Source organism: Xyrauchen texanus, chromosome 23 (genome assembly GCF_025860055.1).
Source record: "Xyrauchen texanus isolate HMW12.3.18 chromosome 23, RBS_HiC_50CHRs, whole genome shotgun sequence".
In the NCBI taxonomy this organism is placed as follows: domain Eukaryota; kingdom Metazoa; phylum Chordata; class Actinopteri; order Cypriniformes; family Catostomidae; genus Xyrauchen; species Xyrauchen texanus.
The window spans coordinates 29,807,164-29,834,508 of NC_068298.1; the positions used below are offsets into that span (position 1 = coordinate 29,807,164).

Sequence of the window (27,345 nt, forward strand, 5' to 3'; positions counted from 1 at the left end):
TAGTAAACACTTAATTAGTGTAACATTATTCATACTCAGAGGTCATGACCCCAAAATTTACAAAGATAGACCAACAATACTTAAGTAAAAATAACTTTATATAATTATGCCATAGTTTCCAATGTACGCTTAGCTAGAAAATATTATAATAACCAGAGGTTTAGACTTCACCCTATTTAGGCTTGGTCGACAACTTCATGGACTTAACTTAATCTACCAAAGACAACAGTCTTAGAGTAAATCAGAATAAACTCAAATGTAACAATTTATTTATCAGGTAAAATAATACATTCATCAATTCCAATTAGACAATAATAGACATTTTATCAAAACATAAGAAATAAGATTTGCATACCTGGTTGAGAAACTGCACAGCAATTGTGTGGGATAATCTGACTACAGACTCCTTGAACAATGTGTCACATTCCCTTAAAGACCCAAACCAGAGAAAACATAAACAAAGGGAATTTTGGAAGTGGATAGATTTGTAATTCCTGGGGGTCATACTTTATCTGCAGGAGGTCATTTAGATGAAATACCCAGGAGGTAAGCACACCCCCAAGCAATGGCCAGAATTAGTTTACATTGTTAAAACTGTATTACCAGATATTATCGGTTGTGGGGTTGAGACAATAGTACCAGTCGCACTGAGACCTTTTGAATGATAACAAACATGTATGACCGAAAAACATATTACACTGCAGAACAGGATTAAGTTATTACTTAGTTTTAGGTGACGCTAAAAATTTACCTGAAGTGAAGTATGTAAGAGAGGGGGGCAGATGTGGCTGAGAATTGCATTTTATGGTCCTTGCTCAGTAGGGTGTTATTTCATGTGGAGATGTTCTTTTGTGTGAGAGTTTTTATGACTTTGTTCTCGCAGAATTGCATAGTCATCCCAGTGCCAGCCTTGCAGTGCAATAAGATGTTATATTGATTTATCCTAAATAATTGTTGAATATCTGTTAGTTACCATGTTGAAATGCTGCACTTAGCATCCATATATCCATCTGAAATGTGCCTGATTGGGGTCACATGAACATAACGCAGCCTAATTATACATTATTATCCTTAACACCGACTCGTCATTCAAAGCGACCGATTGTCGTTTATGAAAACTTGTAGTTTTGCACATCACTAATTGACAGTGTTCCAAAACAATGCTGATCACTTTTGTGAGTCATGCTTCATGACGACTCATCTGTTTGTTGTGTGAAATATTCTGGTTTGCTTATAATTATTAATAATTGTTTTAGGGATAATGCACAAGAGGTAAGTTTAATTTCAGACTGATCACACTGTGAATTCAGCATCAGGAGGTCAAAAGTTCTGCTGCTGAAATCGGTCTGCACTTACAGAAATTGATCCACTGTCCCCAGTGGCCAAAATTAGAAGTGTTTTTGGGGTGAAATGTAAACAGGGGGGCAGCAAAAGTTGCATTTTTTGTTGTAAATGACTTTGTCAACAGGAATGCAGATACTGAATGCAGGTTGGAGGCGTAACGTTATCACTCGACGACCATGCACTACAGGGACGGGTTTATCCGTTGTGCACCTTCTCTGTGTTTACATCAGCGTCTCCCGCTGAACGCGTTTAAGAGAACGTCGATGGGGGAGAATACGGTGGAGGATGCCGTGACTGGGCCGTGAAAATGTATACAACATATTTCTACTGAGAATTTTCTAGTTTTAAGAGCTGTGGAGGGACTCAAATCTCTTGAACAGCTAGGCAGCCCTGGCATCACTGAGGAAAAGAGAAGTCAAGTTTTTCAAATTACACATCACCCTTACTAAAATGTATAACAATTTTACACCAGTAAAAGAAACTGTGGTATTTTGAGATAGAATGTATAAACATGTTATAGTTTTATATTAAATAATCTATGAGTAATCTATTAGACTTACATTTTATTACAACTATGGCAGTTAGTTAACATTTTTTTATGTGTTTAGGCTACTATTTTTTCACAACAAGTACTATAATTTATTATTTGTATTCTTTTTTTTTTTTTTTTAAGAAAGACCAGCTACATTAACATAACCACAGTAAAGAGAAGACATCCATGTGCCTACCTGTGCTTTAAAAAAAATGAATCATATTCACCAGAATCATATTGTAAAAAATGTTAAAATGACAAATCTCACAGAGTAGCATGCTACCGAACCTCCTAAATGATAAGGAAGCACTTTGTGGCTAGATGGGTGAAAGATGAAAGGCTATAGAAACGCCACTTGAATGTGGAAAACAAAATATGGTATAAAGTGATACGAGTTATCAGACAGCAAAGCTATAATAACGGTTGGCTAGGACAAAAGTCGAATATATGGTTTAGCAGCTATTATACATCAATATTTGACCACAAAATGCTATGATTGACCAAGCAGAATCAAGGATTGCAGAGAGGGGTGGAATTAACAGCTTTATTTTCTAATGCTCTCTTGTTAAGATGGTTTAACAGCTAGACTGGTGGAAACAGATGTGCTGATTGGAGATAGTTACTATATAAGGTAAATGTGATTTCTCACAGTGCACAGTCTACTAGAAAAACAGTTGTTATATGTAACACACTGATTGTTCAGAACCTCTCGAGACCAGGAACATTACGGGCCCGTAACTAATGACTAAAAATACAGCTCTCAAATAATTGCAGATGTAGTTCCGGATCCTCACGAGAACAATACTTATTTGATCGACCAAAATGTATAAGTAGGATGTTTACCAATGTCAAGACGGTCCTGTTTCTCCTTATAAACAAGCCCTGTGGCAGTAGCATGGTATTTTGGTATACTATTAACGATAAACATATTCATGCCCTATGGTATTTTTTTATTTTTTATGTTTTTGTTAGTGTTCCCTTAAGGGATAGTGTGTAAATGACATAATTTTCAGTTTGGGGGAAACTCTCCCTTTAAATATTAGTTCGGAATTTACTGTATGTGTGGCTATTGCAAAAGAGTTCACTGTTTGATGAGTACATGTTTGTACAGATAGAGGGGAGGAACCTGAAGGTTTTACTGTATTTCTGGGAAGATCTACCGTCTTGTCAGATCAAAGGACTTTTTAATACATCACAGCGAGCAAATGATTTCGAAAAAGCACCGTCTCTCTTTAATTCCACTATTTTATTCAGAATCTGCTGATGAATTGTTTTTCTCTTGTCAATTTTTGTGTGTGTGTGTGTGTGTGTGTGTGTGTGTTGGGAGGAAAGGGTTGCTCTATCAGAGATGGTTTAAGAGTTTAGCGTTCATTTCATCTTACTAGGTCTCTCTAATCGCTATTTTGCTCCTCAAATAGCGCCTCTGTTCTCATTCACAGGGCAATCAGAGATCGGCTGTTCAAATTCAGAGAAGTGCAAAGCCTCGGGCTGACAACAGCTCTCATCACACACACGCTTTCTCACTCTCTCACCTTTGCTCCACCTGCTGATTCTCACTTGCTCTCTTCCACCTTCTAATTCCTCTCACACTTCTCCCGTGCTTCTCTCCTTTAATGTCCTCTATTTAGCAAAACTGCAGTGTCTAGATTCCTTTTATTCAACCTTTGAAAAATAGGAAAAACAAATTGACTCACCTCCTCCTCCACCCAGCAGTGTCTTGTTAGCTGAAATGATAGAAAAACAAAACAGAGGACTCTTCAGAGACATTGCTGTAAATGTGATGTTGGCAACATGCTGGTGATTGACAAAAAATGGTTTAGAGGATCCTAGACAAATTCAGTCAAGAATAAGAATTAGCAGGAGAAAAGTAATAGGCATTTAACACCATTAACCATGGTAAAATTACTCAAATGCATGGCCTTGAACGGCTTATTGCTTTTATTAAATGTCGGCAACCGCAGTATGATACAATCACATAATATGTTTAATAAATAGTTCAAATTAATTATCGGAATAAACTATGCACCCTTTTCACATTTCCGGCTTCGGAATGCACAAGTAAACCATATTGGGGTAAACATAGCTGTGAATGGGAGACCATAGCAAATATTACTTTTGCAATCCCATTTGGTCCAAAAACAAAAGTAAAAAATACCCAGGAGAAAATCCCAGGAGATCAGCAGTTACAGAAATACTCAAACCAGCCCATCTGGCACCAACAATCATGCCATGCTCCATATCACTGAGATCACATTTTTCCCCATTCTGATGGTTGATCTGAACATTAACTGAAGCTCCTGACCTGTATCTGCATGATTTTATGCACTGCACGATTGGCTGATTATATAATCGCATGGATTTCTGTAACTGCTGATACATGCATCAATGCAGTAAAAAGTAGGGTCTTGAACTTGTGTCACAGGTGAAACGAAAGCCTTCATGCAATTTTATAAATTACACTTGTCGATACAGAGCTGCCTTTTCATTACAGCCAAAATGCAAAAATGTTGTCTACCAGTTAAATCTCAATAAAAAGGGACAGTTGGCTCTGTTTGCAGCAAACAGTGCTTCAAATTTAAGTTCAGAGTCTGAGGCTATCGCAATGAGATTATTGTTTCATAATCACACTGCGAAGCTAAAACATAAATGAGCAATAAGATCGCTGATTATTTTTCCCATTTAAAATTCATTACACCTCTGCACACGGACGCTAAACTGCATGATGAGAGATGCCCTTATGAGCCGACAAATAATTTACCAGATGGAGTTAATGTAAGCCCAGACAAATATTTTTTATTTTATTTTTTTTTCAAATGAACACACAAATTTGCAACAGGGATAGACTGACAAACAGAAAACAGGATGGAGAGAGGAGTAACCATAGCAACCCCAAAGCCTAAAGGTTTGTTACTGAAACCTAGTTAATTACACAGATAGGGGAAAGGAGGAGAGATGGAGACAGACTAGATGAGAGAGACAGGAGAGACGGAGCAGGAGAGAGATGTAATTTGCAAGTGGAGGCCCCATTCACTCCTGTCTGTCAAAGAAAAAAATACTAGCAGGAAGAGGAAAGGGGCCAGACATGTATGAGGAAGGACAGAGTGAGAGAAACAGTGGGAGAGAGAATGAGTGAAGGCTGCAAGTTGATGATACCCCAGGGAGAGAGATTTGCCATCTGCTTAAACCCAGTGCGCAGTGTCTTACCCAGGGGAAGGGTGACAGTAATACCGCGGAGTTGATGATGATTATCTCTCACACACACACACACACCCACGGACGCATGCACGCACACACGCACACACACACACACAAAGAGAGAGACACTTGTGCTCTCACAGTTCTGTGAGGCATATTGACATGATCAAATTGTATTCGGGAATGTGTTCACAAAATGCAATCTTCCTATTCGGAACTGTAACAATTCCCTTCAGGCAGGATGAAATGGATCTCTGAGGAAAACAATGTCCATGAACATCAATACCAAGGTTGGGAATGTAAACTAAAACCGTGTTCAGTGCCGATTCGTAGTGTAAGCTGCACATGGTACACAACAACATCTAGAGTATGCATCAGGATTAGGATCACAAAGAAGGATTAGAAAAATAAAACGGAGGTATAGATGAGAATAAAAGAAAGTTCAACAGAAGGTTGGGGTGAGAGTAGAAAAGGAAGAGAAAGAGAGAGATAAAAAGATATTTGAAGGTAGGTAAACAAAAGTGTAATATGGGTTCAGCAGTGAGAAAAAAGTGCATAGCAGAAACAACATGTTGGATGCACACAAAATAAGGTAAAAAAAAAACTTTAAAAGAGATTTATTAATATATTTGTTGTCTTTATTTTCTTATTAGATATATTAATTCATCTAAAATCTTTTTTTATACTTGTAACTGTTTTATTTATTTATTTTAAAGAATGATTTCTACCTGACAAAATGAGATTTTTTTTCTTTTCTTTTCTTTTTCTCTCAGAAAACTGTAATGATTTATATAGGAATCACAGGAATACAATATCAAGAGTGCTTGTTCCAAAGAGGTGATGGTCAAGTGTTTGGAACGGAAGTCTGTGTTTCTGAAACAGCCTGCCTCCGGGGAGACTAGGTGAAACTCAGGGAGAGAGAGAGACATCATGTGTGTGTCCGAACAGATGCCCTTAATGTCTGACACTCCAGAACCCTGCAGACACCTTGGCTAATGCATGCAATCGCATTCATACACACACACACACACACACACACACATGCACCATGCATACATTAAACATAGGCCTGCTTGCTCTACAGCAGATGGCTTCATAAACATTTACATCACATCTAAAGCAGGGCTACAGTGACATGTGGGTCAGAGTCAACCCTGCCCACAGTTCAGTGCACTGATAGTTCAGTATATGCATACTGAACACACACACACACACACACACACACACACACACACACACACACACACACACTGCTTCACATGCACTCCTAGAGGGAGAAAACACAATGGCATGCATTAAAATTTGATATGACTTGACCAAAAATAAGGACAAAAAGCAATGCTGATATTGCTGTAAACAAATCACAGTTAATCCATATTCAAAAGGGGAATCAAAGTCGCAATAAATATGCAAACACGCATCAAATGACTGACAGGGTTATTATTATGATTATGCATTTCATGATCTCCATCCTAAAACAGCTTCATCCAACACGACGTTGTGTACAATTCGGAGTTAGTGTATTTCATTTCACGTCAAGCTAATATTTTGTTTCAAAATTGTTTTGCACAAAAAGTGTGCCATGTTCAATTTGCCAGAGGTGGAGTGGCGCGAAAAAGAGAGAGAGAAATAGCGAGGCTCTTTGCTCTGAGTGACAGAGAGTCGCGCGCGCGAGCAGCGAGAGAGAGAGAGAGAGAGAGAGAGAGAGAGAGAGAGAGAGAGAGAGAGAGAGAGAGAGTCTGAGCGACGGTCACAGCAGACCTGACTGACTGGAGTCTGAAACCGAGAAGTACACAGTCAAAACCATTAGAAGAAAATACACATTATTCACTGAACACAAACGGAGGAAAGATGCCGTTTTCTCATACTGAGGTATGTTGATCTAAACAGTTTTTCGTATAAGCTACTTGTTACCAACGGTCAGACGGCTTAGGTGCGTTTATATTTTGGTCTGCCTGCCGTCAACTTTAACTGAAATTATGTATAATTACGTATTTGATACACATTATAATCGTTGTTAGGAGAATATCGAGGTGTTTTGGCTGCATGCGAAGCCTTTAAATTCGTCTTTCGTTTATTTGCTCTTAAGTGCCTGTTTAATCAGTCTGAGGCAGCAGCCACATACAATTTAAATGCGGCGCTGTGAATTAAGCACTTACAGTAGTTTATTTTAATGAGCTGTTATTATAGGCGTGTATACTGCGTATTCTGGCAAAATGAGCTTGTTCTCTAATGCTGGCTATTTAAATAATACTAGCTATATAATCTAGAGAAGATTTTGCACTTTGAAACCTGGTGCAGAGATGGGACTGGAGCTCAGCTCTATAATGCACGTGTTTTTATTTATTTAATTTTATTGCGACTGTATTCCCGACAACTCTCTCATATTAAGTATAAAGATGATAAATAGATAGTACAGCTGCATATAGCATCTATTTAAATCCTTGGATATTAAAAGTCATTTTTATGGCACAGATTATGGTCATTGTCCTAGACTGTAATGTGATTTCAACTGAGAAACATCATTGAAGATGTATTTTTATTGGGGATGTAAAGGCGAGCAGGATGCTTGAGTTATTCGATGTATTTTAATTTATTCTTACTTTACTATGCAACTCATTTTTTTATGTCATGTCTGATGGCTATATCCTGTTGTTTATAATTGAACTGTAAAGTTCTTCTTTTTAACAGTACAGATCTGAACAAGAGACAACATCTGTGTAAAGAAAACAGGGGAAAACAAGAGGGAGTTACAGTTTTGGGTTGCAACTTATTTATGAAAGCCAAAGGCACACCAGTGTAAACCTTTAGGGAAGTAGGCAGAAATGAAGGTGTAGTAATTGTAGAGTGAGAGAGAGAGAACCTGTGTGTGTGTGTGTGTGTGTGTGTGTGTGTGTGTGTGTGTGTGTGTGTGTGTTAACATGGTGGTAACCTCTCTATATTTGATCACATTTCCTTATTTCTCATCTTTTTTTCCTACCCTGTTGTAACAGCCAGGAAACAGTGGGGGTTTTGTAGACTCGCCATGAGCCCATAGCTGTGCCAACACAGTGGGTCCAGTATGTAATAAACACACTTTACACTGCATGAAACAATTACAGCAAGGCCTGCATCATGCATGCAAACATACGCATACGCACACACACACACATGCCCCCTCCAAATACAGTTTGGGATCTCAACAGAGCACTGCCAGAACTACGCACAGTATTTTTAGATTTTTTTTACATAAGAACATTTGAGTCGGGGTCTGGGTAGCTCAGCGAATATTGATGCTGACTACCACCCCTGGAGTCACGAGTTTGAATCCAGGGTGTGCTGAGTAACTCCAGCTAGGTCTTCTAAGCAATCAAACTGGCCCTGTTGCTAGGGAGGGTAGAGTCACATGGAGTAACCTCCTCGTGGTCACGATTAGTGGTTCTCGCTCTCATTGGAGTGCGTGGAAAATTGTGCGTGGATCGCAGAGAGTAGCATGATCAGCAGTTACATAAATACTCAAACCAGCCCATCTGGCACCAACAATCATGCCACGGTCCAAATAATTTAGATAAAAGTTTTTCCCCATTCTGATGGTTGATGTAAACATTAACTGAAGCTCCTACCCTGTATCTCCATGATTTTATGCACTGCACTGCTGCCACATGATTGGCTGATTAGATAATCGCATGGATGATTGTTGGTGCCAGACGGCTAATTTGAGTATTTCTTTAACTTCTGATCTCCTGGGATTTTCATACACAATATACAACATACAGCAAACCATAGGTGATAAATACACAATCACACACATACACAGGGCAAAGTTACTTTATGAATTGCTTCATAATTCAGTCTGTTACGATGGTTTATGTTAACGTGGTACTCCTGTTGTTATTTCGCCGATCTCTACATGACAGGGAAGTGGAGAGAAAGTCAGAATGAGCCAGTATGTCTCCCCTCTGCCATTCTGAACTGGTGTGTGTGTGTGTGTGTGTGTGTGTGTGTGTGTGTGTGTGTGTGTGTGTGTGTGTGTGTGTGTGTGTGTGTGTGTGTGTGTGTGTGTGTGTGTGTGTGTGTGTGTGTGTGTGACAGAGCTCTGGCTGAAGAGAGCGAGACATCAAGCACAACATTCAGTATATGTATGTGTCACCCCCAGCCAAAATCAAGTTGTTGTGAACCGGTTAGTGAGATGCCGGGTTTAATATAATGCAATAAGAATAATTTTTGATCCATTTGGAGACTGTGTTGGCTGGCACGATGTCGCAGAAATAGAAACCGTTAAACAAATAGAAAGCCCTGTTGTTCGTCATGTGTCATGGCTGAATAGGACAAAAACTTTTATGATTATGATGGAAAAGATGCCTTTTATCAAGTGTCCCAGCATTGTGTCTGGTTAGAACACAGTATTATCGACTAACTTTTTTGTTTCTAATTAATTGTTTTGTCAAAGCCACTTTAAACTGTTTTGTATGTGTTAATTCATCTAATAAACTTAGCACAGAAAAAATAGCTAGAAATAAACAATAGATGATGATGTGACACCTGCCAGTGGGTGGTGAGTGGTTTGTGGCTGGCAGACAGACAGTTTGAGCGTCAATGAGTGAATCATGATCTAGCTATTGTCAACAGGTCCTAGAGCACCATTAGAGGTCAATCGATAGTGGATTTTGCCAAAACTGATAATTAAGGTGGTGGGAAAGGCCGAATTCCGATTAATTGGCCAATCGTTTTTAAAACTGATTCATAGAATGTAAAAAAAAAAAATTATTCCCTTACTATGATGGGCACAGACAAAGAGTCCTAAATAAATAAAATCCCAGATGCGGTTTATTGTTCAACCAAAATCCCCAAAATAACCAGAAAAAAATCAAGATTCGGTGCATAATGTGGGACTTTTAAGTATAAACAAGTCCGAAACACATCAGCGACTTATTTTGAAATGACAAAATTATGAAAAAAATCTGTAAATATCAACAATGATTTTTCCCAATAACGATAATTCTAAAAAGCAACTATTGGCACTGATTAATCAGTAAAACCGATATATCGGTCTACCTCTACACCATATATTCTTTCTGATATTTTCTAACAGAAAGGTTGTTTGTTGTTTGTAGCACATAATAGCAAACATCACACACAGACCAATACCACTTTGTCATACCCTCTTACAATATTCAAAACAGAAACAATCAAGCAGTCATTCTGTACAGCATCAGAGTCTCCATTTAATACGCAACTACTACGGAAACCACAATAACCGCAGTTGTAATAATTTCACATTTGATTTCCCAGACTCCTTAGCATTACCAAAAAGTTTTATCTGGAGCTGTTAGGCTACCTCAGTGCTCTCAACAACATTGTTAAAAGTTGCAAGTGTGCCTTGCAGTTTTTGAAAATGATTTCTGCTTGCAACTTGTAAATACGTTTATGGATGTGATCTGACTCTGTTGAATACCATCTCTGCTAATTTGTTAGCGAGAATGGTTCTGTTGTCAATAACCTTGTTACTTACCTGTTGTAAAAACATGGCAAAATGTTTCATGTTTTTAAATCCTCTTTCCCTTTTCATCAGGGGCAACACAGAAAAATGCAACAAACTCATTGAACTACAACAATAATTTCTATTTGATAATGCGACATTGCCCAGTTGCAGAATTAAAGTGAATGTTTATGCAACATTAATTACCACAACCAAACAACTTATGGAAAACCAAAAGAGAACTGAACACAGTTATGACACCAATTCTCTTTTTTTAATTCACCTACACTTTTAAGACACACTGAAATTCAGCAAATTTTAATCATAATTGCAAAGTTATTGTTTGATTATGGATTATAGTAAGGAGAATAATGCTCAGCTTGAGAGAGAACTAAGCTCCTAGTAATGTGCTTTTTAAAGGCGAAAATGCACTCAGATTCATCTTGCTTTCTGGAGAGGGAACAGCACTCACACAACAATGAGTGTTTTTGTCTTATCCTCTGCCAGGCCAGGGTTGTCATAGACACAGGACCTATGTCAGTGTCTTTCATTTATCAATGTGGCCGTTTTGGTAATTGACACAAAAGTCATTTTTTATTTCGCTGGAATCAAACGATCTTCTGTGTGCCTCGCCTGCCATTAACCATTCAAGAAAAGACAGCATTGTCTGAGAGAAAGTATTATAGAGGAGACTGTGTCTGGGGGAGAGTTAGTAGATAAAAGTGGTCTCAAATAGTTTTTGTATTGCTCTAAGAATCAATTAAATTGAGATGAAATTAACCTAGTGAATGTGTCATTGGTTAAATGGACAATGACTGGGCCAGGAACAGTGAGAATAGTTTATTTTTATTATTCCGTGCAAAACCAGCAACAAGTTCTGGCTTCTCTTGAAAATTTGTTTTGATGAAGTTGCTATAAGCATGTGGCAATTTCAACTGAGAGGTTAAGTTATGTGAATCCAGACCCAACTGATGTAAAGTATGCCTATAGACTGCGTTTGGTTTAAAGCATGCAGATTTAAACTCTACAGCCTTTATTGAATTGCATAGTTTATCAAACCCCAACACATGCTTGTTAAATCGTTACAACTCATTTATAATTTACATGCAGAGAGACCCATTCAGGCAGAGTTAATTATTATTATTTTTTATGTTCTGTCACTTAAAGTGATACTGTTGTACTGTGGGAAGAACGTACAAATACATGCACACACACGCACACGCACACGCACACACACACACACACACACACACACACACACACACACACACAGACACAGCATGGTGCCTTGCAATTTGTCTCTAAATGAGCTATTAAAAAAAACAAATGCACAGGACTGCCACAGGAAGTCAAACACTGTTCGGAGTAGTAGAGATTGCTTCTGAATATGGTTTGTTTCACTCTATGTTCTGTGACTGGGGTTTGTCGAACATGTGGGCAGCTTTGTTCACTGACCTACAGTAAATGCATGAATTGTCTTTATATAAAAACTGCCACTTTTTATTCAACCCTCAGTGGGGGCTGTTAATTATGACATTTGTTTGCTCTTTCTTGTTCAGTGACATGCTGATAAGAGAAATGTACCCACATTAAGTAAAACTCAGACAACCTAATTATATTCTTCCTGTGCACACACTCTATTTTTGAGTGTTTGTGTTTGATGTTCATATGCACTGACTGAGGGACAGCAAGAGGTATGATTGGTTTGTCTAAGTGTGTGTGTGTATGTGTGTTGGCATGCTTGAAGACAGAAAAAGGGAGAGCACTGAAGTACCTAGCACTTAAATTGTCTGCTTATTTCCAGTGACTGCATCATGTACAATGAAACTGGGAGTATGAGTGAAATGGAGCAAAGTGGAAATAGGAGTGGAATGGTTATGCGATGCGAGAGAAGAATATTATTTGAAAGAGATACTGTAGCGAGCTAGTTATAATGTGTCAGTGTAACTTCACTAGACAGTGATTTACATGTCAGTGTTCATGCATAATTCGAATAAAAGCCCATTTCATCCATCCGGAAGGGTGGATTGCACAGTTAAAATATCTTTTATTTTTATTGGAATCAAAAAGGGGAGGTTGATGGCGAAAAAAAAAGGAATACTGTAAACAAATGAGGAAAACAAAATAGATTGGTTCAAAGGAGAAGACGAGAAAAAGACAAGACTTGACAATGACAAACGTCTGCCATATATTTATAACATTGATGCGATACTCACCTCAGGAGAGGTAAACATAATATCAAACAATAATAGAACTGTGAGATGAAATAAGATTTATTTTCTCCTCTAAAAAATAAAAATGGGACAAATGTGCAGAAGAAGAGGAAAAACACACAACAGGATTGGCAGAATAGAACGTAGTTTAGCATTTACCCATTCATTAGGGACCATCAGATAGAGAGAGAAAGGGATGAGTGGTGGAATTTAGACAGAAGGTGGAAAAGAATAAATTATTTCAGTGACAAAACACTGCATAAAATGTAATGCACTCTATTTATATAGTAGTGTTAGTAGTGGATCTGTAAATGAGAAAGAGACAGACTGACTTCCAATTATTATAGGCTAAGTCTATATGTGTTTAATCCATGATGAGACTGGAATTCTAAACATTTAATTTGCTTAATTTAGGCAATACTGGAATTTTTTTTTTGATGTTAGTGTTTACGTATCATCAAACTAAATCCCTTAAAATACTCAGGGTCAAGAACATTAATCCTTGTCCATTAAAATGATTGCTCAGTACACATTTTATAGTCAGATGAGATGTGTGAAGACTGTTAACCTTTATATGAGGTGTATAGAGTTTAACTAGCATGTTGCAGGTGCAGATATGCAAAACCAAATGCACCACTTATTGCTTCTGCCATGCTGCTTTACTCCATCTATGACGATGAAGAAGAGGTAAATAAAGCACACTGTTTCTGCACTACAGTTCTTTCTGATGGTATTTATTTACAGAAGATCTCTAACAAACATTGTAGTCTATTGATGTATATTTTTTGTACCACATGAATTAACTTAGCTCACACAGTCATCTTGGCATCAGACATGCAAAGAAATCCAATGAATACAGAGAGCAAAGACTTGTCGCAAAAAAAAAAAAAAAAACATACTTCGTAAACAAACAAAAAACATGTTGTTTTATGTGATGTAACAGAACTATATGCGCTGTAAGGATGAATGTCCTTAGTCTATTTACAACTTACCCTCTCACTTCTTATCCATGCATCCCTGTCACACTTCGCCAATAATGCAACCAGCCCTAAGAGGAATTGATACTTGTGCGTAGGTGTGGGCGATATATACCGGTATATGATAAACCGATAGAAATTTGGCAACTGGCATACATTTTGGATTATTGCATGTATCGCCACCGAGTGGCAAAAATGTGCACCTTATTCTATTCACGTCACACGTATGTGGTACACATTCTGTCTGAGAAATAATGGAAGGCGGGGCGACTTCACGTGACACTGAGAGAATTGAAAAAACAGGGTTATCCAGGTACTGACCATTACTGCAGTAGCTCAAGCAAAATTTCGGGGTGCCGAACCAAATTCAATGACATTAGTCTCGCGTTCTGAATATGCTTCTCATCTCACACACGCAGCTGTGTATCATGTGATTGTTGCGCCTGAGTCCACTCCAGCAGGCTTCCAGATTGTGCTCCACAGACAGGAGAACGCAGAGCATGTGATCACTGGCACTACTCAATCCAGTTTCTCTCTATTGCGGCACAAACTTCAAAACTTGCGTGATCCATTTTAGTTTTTTAAGGAAGTCAAACATCTCAAACGGTGAGACAGCCTTGCATTCTAAGCAACACTGACAAGGTAAACAGCTAAAACAATAACTACGTTTCCATCCAAAGATTTTTTTGAGACAAAAATGTAGCGCATCAAAAAGTTTACTGATATAGCTGATGGATATGCAAATTATAGCTAAAATTCCATAAATGTCGACATAATATTTTTCCATTTAACTAGCACGTAAACTCTATGTCGATACTTCAAATGTCACGAAAAACGTCATATTTAATTTATAATAATAAATTACCAAACGAATAAAGCATTACATTAAAAATCAATTACCAAATGAAAAAGTTATATTGATAGGCCTATATATGCCTTTTCTTTACACAAAATTGAATAAGCCTTACCCTGTTCTGTAGACGAAACAATTCAGCTGAATGACATTCATAAAATGTTCTACACTTTTTTCAAGACTATAAGCTATCAGAACTATTTGTCCAATGCTGAGTTTACTTTCAGAAAACAAGCTTTTGAACATTTAAAAACTTAAAATATTTTAAATCTAACCCTCTTTACCTCGGATCACATTTGCGGAGCTTCTTCAGAAAATGTAAATTATGACATTAAATTAATTTGAGATGACAATCAAGTTCAGTTGGTCATTAAAAGTTGCTGGAGAAATATGCGGGGAATAATGCAGTTATGATGGCGATGCTTTAGATTAGATGATTGTTATAAACAGCATATTGAATATCAGAAATGTATCATATGTAAACCCTGATATTACACCGCATCAGTTTTTCTTTAATAGCTGTGCACACACAGCACATACACATTGATGGATGGTCCTTATACTAAGACTGAAAGTTTCTCCCACTACTTGGTGCAGGTTGCCTGCTTGAACAGGGCCATGAAGATTTGATTTTGGGTCAGAATTGGTGGCAACCTGCAATACAGTCCTGTCAGAAGGGCAACAGCTCCCTTTTGACTGCAATTCCTTGTCTTATGATTGCATTTATTTGTGAAACTAAAATGACAGTAAGCTGGCAAATTTCAATAAATTGTCTCAATACTCTCCCCATTTTTCAAAGACTTCAGGGGGGAAACATTAGGGACATCTGGGAGGCGAAAGATACACAATTAGTGATATACACACATTTCTGTATGAAAAAGACTTAAGGACAAATTTGCGACAAAGTGTTTTTTAAAGCATGTCATCACGAACACAGTTTTTAACGATAAAAGTCCATTTGAATGGAAACAGGCAGAAGACGGAAATTTCGCACATTTATTTTACACTTTTTCATTTTCAAAAGTGGATTGAAACAATGTGAATGTGTCATGCACCAACAATTATGTGTCATATGTCAAGCAGATTTTAAACTACACATCATCACCCTTAATAAAATTCAGTTTGAATGATGTTAGATATTAGGAAACAAACTGGCTTTGCTTCCAGATATTAAAATATTATCTAAAGAGATGACTTAAGATAGCTAAATTTAGTGTTTTTTGATCAAGGATAGGAAGGATATTTTTTACTCATGAATAAGATTATTTCTGTTGTTGCATTGCTTTCTGAAGATGTCACGTTTCTTGAGGAAAGATTTATAATAATAATAATACTAGTCTACAGCATCAGACTGAAATGAGAAATTTTGCATTGTGGTAAGGTTGACTACCACTTTTTAAATACCTCCAATAATTTTTTTAACTCTTAACTATGTTTGTCAAGTTCCTAATAAAGAGAAAAGTATTCATACTTATTTAATTCAATATTGGATCAAAAAAAATATGCATTATAATATATTTATTTAATTTATAAATATATTTTTATTGATTTTTTTATAATAATTTTTTCTGTAACTATATCGTGATATATACTGTTATCATGATATAAAATGAGTGATATCGAGATAAAAGATTTTGGTCATATTGCCCACCCCTACATGTGCAAGTTGTGTTTTTAATCACAGGTAAGCCTTGAGGATTTTGGATTGCGTATGTATACAATCAAGAGTCCCTTCAATCCTTTAGAAGAGTCCTCTCTCTCTTCTCTTTCTCCATGCACCTTTAGTGCATCTTTATCACATTCACAACCCACTGGCTCCGTTCAGTGCACAAACAATGCATATAATAAGGACATAAATCAGTATAGGCGTTTATGCATTAATGGTTCACAGATTACAGTAAATGCACTGGTGAACATCCAAGAGTATGGAAGCCAAGAGAGAAAGAGAGAGAGAGAGAGAGAGCAAGAGCATGCACATGAAGAACTGATGGGAAAATGGGGAGACAGTAGAGATGTGGGGCTTTCCCACTCTCCTCATCCATCCATCCCTGCTTCTGCCTCTCTTAGCTCCTGGCTGTTCATGCTATAAGGCTGCAGTGTGTGGGTGTGTGTTGAGAGGCTGGTCACATCCCTGCATCTCCTGCCATTTTCACTCCTGTTGCTGAATTACCCCAGATTACCTTTAACTAATTATCATTAGATCTTAGAATGCGAAACACACACATACACACGCACACATTACTATTCAGCACTGCAGGGCCACTGGCAGTTAAAGATCTGAGACATCACTGGACTGCCAAGAAAGAAAAAAAAGAGAGAACAGTACCTTTTTAGGCACATCTCATCAAGGTGTTTGTACTGAACTGTCAAAACATCTCTGTGTAGTAATTATATATTTTTTTCATTTTGCTGCTGAATAGTAGGTAATTGCAACTAGTAGACAGATCAATGAATTAGACTGCTTCCTAAAAAGAATTTTTGAAGCATCATTATCACAAGATGGATTTGTCATTTTGTGAACATGGCAACTGTAGAATATTCTAGAGCACTTAGAATACAGTACAAGAATGCAGAGTTCTCAGATTTGCATTGATGAAACCGCTTTAAAACACAACTGGGCTGCAGACTATCAGTACAATGTCTTAGCCGGGAGGCCAAGAGTACTAGTTTCACAGGCATGTGCTGATGATATGGGAGCTGAAAAATATCCTGACACACAAGTATGCCCTGCAGCCAATGCTCTACTATAACACAGTCTATCTTCGTCTGCCCTATTCAAGTCTCACTCTCACACACATACAGTCATTCGGGCCATGCGCTGTTCAGTAAAATACCACAATTCCTGAGGGCTTCATTCAAATCATGTCATATTAACCGAGTTTACTGCTCTTATGTGCAAGTGACTAGACAGTTACACAAAACTCTCCATTTGTTTATATTGTTATCTGGCCAATGCAATGACACTATTCATCAGTGCCTGATCTGAATTAATAATGAACTGGATTTGCTGGGAAATAATTCTTTCATGATGTACTTAAATAAAATTTAATGACAAAGCTGTGTGAGGAACAAGACAGACCATAAAAATGTTATGCTCCTTCATGATCCTTAGACAAAGCCTAGTGAGAATGACTACTGTATGCATGTGTATGTTTCTGTCTTTATGTCAGGTCTGTGAATTCATGTTCTAGGGATTTAAACTCTACTTGGCCAGACAGTCATTTCTGCCTCCATATTTGATTCCAACAGGTTCATCAATCTTGCTTCTTTCCTTTACCTCTCCATCTGCCTCTCTTTCTTTTCCATTCTCTCTCTCTCGCTCAGCAAATGAGAAATTGAAAGGCAGAGATGGGTAGGTTACGTGCACAGGATGGTAAAATTCTTGACATGGGCTCACACACATATGCGTACACATGAGCACACATACGTGGACATATACACAGACATGTTCACCCTGAAATATTCAAGGACACACACAAAGGGCGACTGATGTGTCACCAATAGTCACCATTCTAATAACTCTAAGAATGGAGGACTACTGTACCATGCACTGCACTGCACTGTAAAATGGAGTCCATAAATCCTCTCTAAAAAAAAAAAAAAAAATGTCTCATCCATAAAATGGACATTATCACTGTCCATTTTCAGCATTTACTGTTACACATTTGGGAATGGAGGTCAGCACAAGCATGACTGCAGCACAGATATTATGGCTTATCATTTCCCATCATAATCTCTTCCCTAATGTGAATGCCCCATTATACCATACATGAGTGAGAGAGGCAGAGTGAAAAAGGTGAACAGAGAAGGGCAGCGGGCTGTGTATTTTTATGGTTTTACACCGACAATACATTTAAAGCATCTGCCTGGATAGCCTTTACGTTCTTTACTATCTACAAGCATTGATTTTCGAAATTCCCCAATACGTTCATTGATTTTAATTAGCCTGCTTTGTCCTTATTACTCCTCCTCTACTCTATTCCCTTTACATTAGCTGTGCGCCTAGCAAATGTTCCCTGTCTCCTTGCACAATGGTACTATGGCCCTCCACTGATCCATCTTCACCAGGCTGCTGTGTCCACATAGTGCATTACATTTCTGCAATAATGTTTTTGATCACCCCCAATCTATGACTGGACTGTGAAAAAGCAATTAGACTGGGAGTCAATGGGACCCCAAGGAGACTTCCAACATCACAAACACAAATCAACCACGTCAGGCCTGGGAATTTAAACAGATTCAGCTCACTATGATACAGTTGCTGGTTCAGTGGCTGACTCCCATAGCAGCAGTTCTTGTAAACAAAAACAACAAACGCGAAGATCTAAATATATAAAAATATACTAAGAATCATTTTAGCCTTTAGTCTTCACATGAAAACATAATTGGTCACAGAAATCAGCAGATTGAGTGGAGCTGATGCCATCTTTTGTTGTCTTCCTTCAGTCAACAGTGTGACCCACTTTGCAAAAATATATGTGTGTGTGCCTTCATTTTTGTGTTTTTGGTCAGGGCTATGGCTTAGAGCAGTCTCTAAAAGAGATTTTCCTCTTAATTCTGCACACTGAATTTGTCTTCACCATTTCAGAGTTGACATTCTTTGAAGTACAGTTCTTTTTAGGTTGGGCCAAGTTTAAAGAGAAATGACACACTATGAATATTAAAGTTTTCTTTCCTGGCCAGGCACTAACTGAAAATGTTGTCTTGGTTTTCTTCACAGGTAACGTGGTCTCAAAGATGATGGGAAACAACATTCCTGTATTCTGTCACTCTTCATTTAAGAAAAGAAAATCAACATGATGTCATCTTTGATGGACACATTACAACTTGAATATTTATCATCAGCTTGGATGTACTGTTGTTTTGAGGAAATGGTGCGAATGATTCTGGCTTCTTTTAAAGTCTGAAAAAAATTCAAAGGTTCTTCTGGGTGAAGTTATATTTATTTCAGTGCCTACAATTCAATCCTACCATAAAGGACTGTAAATTCCATTGGTCACTGAACCCAAAGGACATAAAGAATCAAGAAGGTAGACCTTCAGCAATTACCTAAAATCAAGACGATGAGTGACATGTTAAAACCCAGACCCCTCTAACCTGCAAGGCAAAGGACAATGTGGGATACTCAGTAAACACAGGTAAGAACTATTGTAACCAGATCTGATGTAAAAATAACCAACATAAAATTGCTTGGCCTATTTCATCAATGCTTGAATTTTCCTTCTACCATGGTGATGTTTCCTGTCCTAAAACAATAAATATGTATAGAGTTAGATTTAGAGTTTTGAGGCAGGATAAAAGTTGATGGTGCTGCAGAAATAAAATCTATTATGTCATCACCAGAATTGAAAAACAATCCAAAAAAGAAAGGAACTACAAACTCGAGAAGGATAAAAAGCCGATTTACACAGAATGAAAATGCAGGACTGATAAAGAAGGATCAGCAGGATATACAGGGGGAAAAAAATAACCTAGTACGATTAAAGATGAGTGTAAGAACAGATTACAAGAGATTAAAGATGCACAGTGGGTGGTTATGGAGATGGGCAGGATACAAAAAATAAATTCTTCAGTGCTGAGAAGCATTTGAGTGAAGGATAGAGGAAGTGAGCTGGAAAAAGACGAGATGTAGAACAAAGAACGTAAAGGTATCCTGCCTACACAAAAAGTTTTTCATTCAAACTACAGCAAGTTAGAGACAGCATCTCATGGTCAATCCACCCTCTAAAGGGAAACTTAGTTGTTTGAGTTGTCTTTCCTCAGTGCTTATTTCTTACAGTCCCATACACATACAAAAATAAATGCACATGCACACACATACTGCTGTTTTATTTTGCTGGCTTTAGCTAAATGGATTATGATAAAAAAAAAAAAATGTCTGTAGCATAAAGGCGCATTTTCTTAGATATTCAAGAAGGTGGATTTTTACCATTTTCTTTCCTTCCACGTGCCGCCAACACCCCTCTTTGTGAGAATACACTGCCAGGCCTGAGAGACAGCTGATTTTTTTCTAAAAATACCAAATGTATATACACACTAGGAGAGCCATTAAAAATGACATTTAAATTGCTCCCATTTTCATGCAACATATCTAATTTAAAACGAGAGACAGACTTGAAGAGGAGGCAGTTGAAGTGGCAACAATTATATCAGATACAGTATGAAAAAGAAATCTAAAAATAACATATTAGTTTTGCAAACAATTTCCTTAGAATGTATTTTTTTTTTATCACATCTGGTATAAATGTTGTCTATAGTCAAAGAAAACAAGATGAAATGTGATTTCCAATGAAAGCAAGCTATTCTCTTCCTGCGTTTCTCAGTATTTCACTTGCTTGCCCCATCTGTAAACAGTCAAGTGGTTTTGCATGAGTGCTAACTCTGTTTAAGGGGTTGTTTTGCATGTAGTTTATGCCTAAGGTAACAGCGTTTGTAACCAAGGGGCAGCCAACCAACTCCCATCTGGCCTGGCCTGCAACAAAAACAACCTTCAGTCCAACCCCATAGGATGGCAGGCAACAATAAGAATGAGGCCCCAGCAGAGTAATGCACACACACCCTTCTCACACAAACACGTAGAAAAGCAAACAGGTGCATTAAGTTTAGTGACACAGAAAATAGTGTTTTAATGCTGAGGTCGCGTTAACTGAATATTTTCTGATTTTGTTTTTTTTTTTTTGCACTGATGGAAAAATATGAAGGCCGTCCTTCATTTTGACGGATTACATGGAGGGTGTTCTATTGTAACTTGTAACTGTAATTTCCGATCCCTGTCCAGTTGGTGGTGACTGCGCATATTAATTAGCGATTATCTAGCATTGTCTCATCTTTGCTCTCAGTGCATGACGTCTTTGTCCTGTGTAGATTTACTCACCGCTACATACAATTGTAAAAATGTCACGGCAGCTGAGTGTAAAGTTTTTTCAAACAACCAAATAGTTGTGATGTTGTTGATAAAAGAGGTGAAAAAAGAGTGGCTGATGCAGATGTGGTGGAGAATGAAGGACAATCAACAGACAGTGTTTATCAATCACTGGCAGTTAATGTTACGGGACAACAAAGTGGCAGCAAGGAGGTCAGGTGGGAGCAGTGGGAGAAGGAGCTCAAGTGGCTGAGGAGTGAAGGTGACAAAATGTTCTGCGGCATCTGCATAAAAGCTAACATAAGTAATGGATTTGTCCGAGGGTGCACGACGATGCAGAAATCAAAAGTAGCCATAATTGCATCGAAGCTTCACGGGTGGTCAACCAGAGCATGGCAATGGTCAAGCATGTAGAGAAATCACAGACTGCCTGTAACGAGGCATAAAAAACACAGCTTAAGGTTGTGTTGCATATGGCAAATACAAACACCCTGAGCCACCTATATTCTAACCTAACCCATCACAGCTAAAATAAAAGATGTGTTGACAGGTCACGGTGTAGCTATGGCTCGAGTAGTTGGATTGGGAAGTGATGGAGCGAGTGTGATGGTGGGTCGAAAGGCTGGAGTTGCACAACAGTTTCATCAGAATGACTGTCCCTATCTCATAAACATTCATTGTGTTGCGCACAGAACGGCACTGGATGCCCGTGATGCCTCCAAGGCCATGCATGAAATAAGTGCATACGTCACCACTATTAATAACATATACTCATACTACAAGAATTCCCCCATTCGAACACACAGATTCGAACACAAAGCCAACTGGGTTTCTCTGGTGTTGGATTTGGAGGAGGAGGAAGCTGCGAGAGACTGCCCAGTAGCTAAGGGTATTATAAAGCACCTCCAAAAATACACATTCCCTGCCTTAACTCACCTGCTGACTGATGTCTTGTCCGTGGTGAACCACACGAATCTCATGTTCCAAAAAGAAGATGTTAACATCTCCTCCGTCCAACCTATCCTGAACATGACTCTTGCTAGCCTAGAGGACTTGATGAATGCGCCAGGTGAGGCGGAGACGAAATTCAATTTTAATTTTTTTACAAGACGGCAAGTTCTGTGGCATAATCTCACACAGGCAGACGCGCAGAGTTTTCAGCTTTTGTGACTCAAGATAATTATTGTTTTTATATATATTATGTTTTTAAGAAAAAGTCCCCCCAAACTTAATCACATTTATAATTTGCAAGATATGATTTATGCCTTATGTAATCCCATATAAGCGCTTTACAGATATAAATTAATAAATACATCATATTAACCTCAGCCTTCCTGCCATTTACACATGAGTTTTTAAGCGAAGAGTTCTGTGGAGGAGATGATGGATTTTCGTTCACCCGTTTAGTCATCTGTCATGCAACTTTTGGCCATGTGTAGTGTTTTCACACACAAGATCAAAAATGTAATCACTGAGTTAAAGATGTTATTATTGGCTGAATGTAATAAACATATTAATACCTGAGAAGAGACTTCCAAATCAGTTGTGACATGTAATATACATTAGGGGGATATTAGGCCTAATCTGTGAATTAAGAATGTGTATATATCATGAAATCAGACAACCTAAAGACTGATTCACAAAGCACAAAAACAAAAATACCTGTACGGTCCAGAAATGAGAAATATAACTGGTTTCATGAGGATGATATGAAGTAGACTGTTTTGAATATTTATCTTCACCCTGCAGCTAAACAGCTCTGATAATAATATCTAATAGCCATTTCTTCATTTTATATCAAACGCCATTATCATGTCGAATTAATGATTGCATTTTGAAACATTACCTAAATAAATGTTTACTTACAGCCCGTGATTTCCAGGCACATGGATAACTGGGGTTTAACAAAGTTTATTACATTGCATTCTGCACTTCATCTCTAAAGGCGAATAAATGAGAGAAAATTTGCTTCTTTTTTTTAATTAATTCTTTCTCTTTTTTTACACTGATAAAAGTCACAAAAAAGACTCACAGAGAATACATACGTTCACAATTCCAGCCAATGACTAGTTAAACTAGTTAAAGATCACAGTGAATTCTCTGTTGGGCATTTCATGTATTCTCTTTGAATAATTCATGTTATTTTGAAAACAATAACAACAAAGGAACAGCATCCATTATGCATGTCAATTTGTTGTAAATGTCTGTGGTTTTCATCCAAATCTCAATTGCAAATCAGACAGAAAAGAAAAAATCTATCTGAACCTTCCATGAACTTTCCAAAACTTGGGCTAAAATTAAACCAGTTATTTATTCAGACATGGTTCCCTGTAACATTTAAATTGTAATATGTCTTAAGTTCAATCCAAGAATAAACTTGTAATTGTATTTCAGGATCTCAAATGCCAATCATATTTTAATATGCTCAAAATGACCACCTCAAACCTGCAGTTTTCAATGTTTAATGCAGTAATATAATAGCTACATTCACCTCTCTTCCATCAATCCATTTATTTAACTCGGTCTCCTTCATTTTGGCTTTCTCTCTCAATTCCTTTTTTTATTCTAATGTCTCTGTCTTATGCACCATATCAATCAGTTTCTCCATTAAATTTATCTAGTGAGTCATTCAGTTGGTGACTGATTTTCTCTGATCTTGCTTACTAAGCTCTTACCACCTTATGATGTTTTTTTTTAAACTTAGGCACAAGTATTGTAGAAGTCAAACAGTATACTTCATTACAAGCATGTGGATTTATAAATGCATTGGCCTCTACAGTATACCTTCTAATACAATCTCTGTGTTATATTTATATTTTTCCCACAGGCCTTGTGAGTGGAAGCAAAAAAGTACAAGAAAGACCTGTATACCCCCAATTACTGCCTACAAAGAATTTTCAAAAGACACTGGGTTAAATTAACTGCAGAGAGAGTGGGGAACATTGTCTGGAACTATGGCCACAGAGAGCCTTGTTGAACTCCGTGATTGGTTGTTCCTACTTCTCCTGTGTCTGACATTATTGGTCGAAGTCCTCGAGTTTGCTGCAGCAACGGCTGCTGCTGCTGAGGCGGCTCTTGGGGAGGTGGAGCTTCAGGGAGACGTGCCATGTCCCTCTGCTTGCAGGTGTGATGATGGCTTCATTTACTGCAATGACCGTGGCTTGAGTATCATCCCTCCATTACCACTAACTGCAGCCGTGCTCTACCTACAAAACAACCGCATTGACAATGCTGGGCTACCGACATCCTTAGAGCGACGAATGACTGTCAGAGTAGTTTACCTTTATGATAATGAACTGGATGATTTTCCAACACATCTGCCTCCGTCCCTACGGGAACTTCACCTCCAGGACAATAATATACGAACTTTACCCCGTGCTGCTCTTGCACGTCTCCCCCTGCTGGAGAAGCTTCACATGGATGACAATTCCGTTTCGACCGTAAGTATCGAAGACAAAGCATTCGCCAATAATCCAAGGCTGCGCCTTCTTTTCTTGTCACGCAACCACCTCTCAAGTATACCATCGGGACTGCCCGCCTCACTTGAGGAACTCCGGCTAGACGACAATCGAATTTCAACTATTCCAACACATGCATTTAGAGGACTCTCATCTCTAAGACGTCTCTTCCTCGATGGCAATCTATTGGCGAATCAACGAATCGCGGATGACACATTCTCACGGCTATCTAATCTGACAGAGCTCTCTCTGGTTCGTAACTCGCTCCAGGCACCACCCTTAAATCTTCCAAGCATGCATCTTCTTCGGCTCAATCTACAGGACAATGCCATAGCCCACATGCCACAAAGTTCCCTGGACCGCATGCGAAGACTACAGAAACTGGACTTATCAGGCAACAATTTAACGACTCTTCCAAGAGGTTTGTTCAAGGACCAAGACAGTCTTTCACAGTTACTTGTTCGAGGAAATCCCTGGCATTGTGGCTGTAACCTCCGTTGGCTTCATGACTGGTTGCATGAGCGAGGTTCATCAGTGACTGTGAGAGGTTTAACTTGCCATGGACCAGAGAGAGTAAGAGGCATGTCACTAAGGGACCTTACCAGTCAACTGGAAGACTGTGAGAACAGTGTTGATGGTGCTGGAGGGATGGTTGGAAATGATGGAGCAAAAAAAGATAAAGGCAGTTTTCCAATACAAGCACAAGCTACAACAACCTCTCCACTTCCCCAGGGGTCTCTTTATACCCTCAGATCCAGACGACCAGTACACAAGTATCCTGATATGGGACAGGATGGTCTTGGAGGTGGAAGTAGCGTCGCTGGTAAATCATTATTAATCAGTGTGAAACCTCTCTCACCAGAGACAGTCCATGTTACCTGGCAGGCTGCACAACCGGTTCCTTCCTTCAGGCTTTCCTGGCTGCGACTGGGCAACAATCCTGCAATGGGCTCTATCACAGAAACACTTGTGCCAGGGGATCGCCGTGAGTATTTACTCACACAGTTACAGCCCCAGTCAAGCTATATTATATGCTTGCTGCCTCTCTCTGCAAATGATGGTAAAAGAACCTCCTTCACGGCAACGGGAGGGTTTAACATAAATACAAACTCAGAACATGAGCATCCTGCTTGTGCCAAAACGGAGACAGATGCCCTACAGCAGCCAATTTCAGACCAGGATAGTGATCAAGGAGCTGACCAACTGTCAGCCCTACCACTTGCTGGAATTATTGGAGGTGCAACAGCATTGGTGTCTTTGTTCTTAATTTTTGGCATCTTTTGTTGGTATGGACACCGTGCAGGGTACCTTGAACCAGTTGACAATTCCATATACGGGAGAGATCTTGTTGGATCACGAGGTGCCAGCAAACATTATGATGACTATACACAATCTGGAACAATAAAAGACACCTCGATCTTAGAAATCAGAGCTCACGGTTTTCAAATGACACCAATGCCTGCCCAACAGCCTTTGCAGCCCAAGGCAAAAGTTGAGGACATGACATACATCCATACTATATTTCCCCCTAATAATACAACTCTTTATAGAAGCACTATGAACCACACAGGAAATCCAGGCTATGGAACAAATCGAGGGTACAGAGAAGGGGGAATACCAGACATAGATTACTCCTACACGTGATAGCCTTTTTATAACCCCCTGCTAGTTCTGTTCCTGTCTTCAGGTAAAGCAGTCTGGGCAAGGGTTCTTTTTCCCTAGGTTCCAAAGTGGGGTGTGCTGATTCTATGGGGACTGTTACCCCCCCCCCCAACCATCTGTCATACTCAATGTTATTACTGGATGCTGGATTTCAATCAGATTTTATCAATCTAAACATGTTTATTTAATATAGCATAGTTAAAACACCACTGGAGAATAAATATTATTGTAAGATTAAAGGAATAGTTCACCTAAATATGAAACCTCACACTAATGTCGCTCCAAGCCCACATGACTTTCGGTCCTTTGTGGAACATAAAATTTGGATTTTTCTTTTTTTTTTTTTTTCAGTTAACATTTTTTATTGACTCATATATATATACACACATATAACAGAGAGAAAATGCAACTTACAGTACTGTGCAAAAGTTTTAACCAAGTGTGAAAAACTTTCAAAGTCAGGATTTCTTAAAAAAAAAAAAAGACAAATAATTTTCATTAATCAATTAACTTCATACAAAGTCGAGTAAACAGAAAAAAAGCTAAATCAATATTTGGTGTGAACACTTTTGCCTTCAAAACGGCACCAATTCTCCTAGGTACACCCAGACGCAGTTTTTCTTGGTTGTTGGCAGATAGGATGGTCCAAGCTTCTTGGAGACTTCGTCACAGTTCTTTTATTTATTTAGGCCATCTCAATCACTTCTGTCACTTCGTGTAATCCCAGACTGACGTAATGTTCAGGTGGCGGGCTCTGTGAGGGCCATGCCATCTGTTGCAGGGCTCTCTGT

General features: G+C 38.4%; 2 protein-coding genes across 5 annotated transcripts in view; one reads left to right on the forward strand and one right to left on the reverse strand.

Annotated features, from left to right (window-relative positions):
• LOC127663400 (ADP-ribose glycohydrolase MACROD1-like) overlaps positions 1-27,345 on the reverse strand; it is a 94,686-nt gene that overhangs the window by 47,188 nt on the left and 20,153 nt on the right. For all 3 annotated transcript variants that reach the window (XM_052154972.1, XM_052154971.1, XM_052154970.1), the window contains exon 4: positions 3,571-3,600. In XM_052154972.1, the coding sequence (XP_052010932.1) occupies positions 3,571-3,600 (30 nt within the window). The remainder of the gene's footprint in view (positions 1-3,570; positions 3,601-27,345) is intronic.
• LOC127663398 (leucine-rich repeat transmembrane protein FLRT1-like) lies at positions 24,317-26,536 on the forward strand. 2 transcript variants are annotated; one of them, XM_052154969.1, is made up of 2 exons: positions 24,317-25,520; positions 25,575-26,536. In XM_052154969.1, the coding sequence occupies exons 1-2, from the start codon at positions 24,389-24,391 to the stop codon at positions 26,534-26,536; spliced, it is 2,094 nt and encodes a 697-aa protein (XP_052010929.1). In that variant the 5' UTR covers positions 24,317-24,388. The 2 variants fall into 2 exon arrangements, with proteins under 2 accessions (XP_052010929.1, XP_052010928.1); XM_052154968.1 differs by having other exon boundaries at positions 24,317-26,536.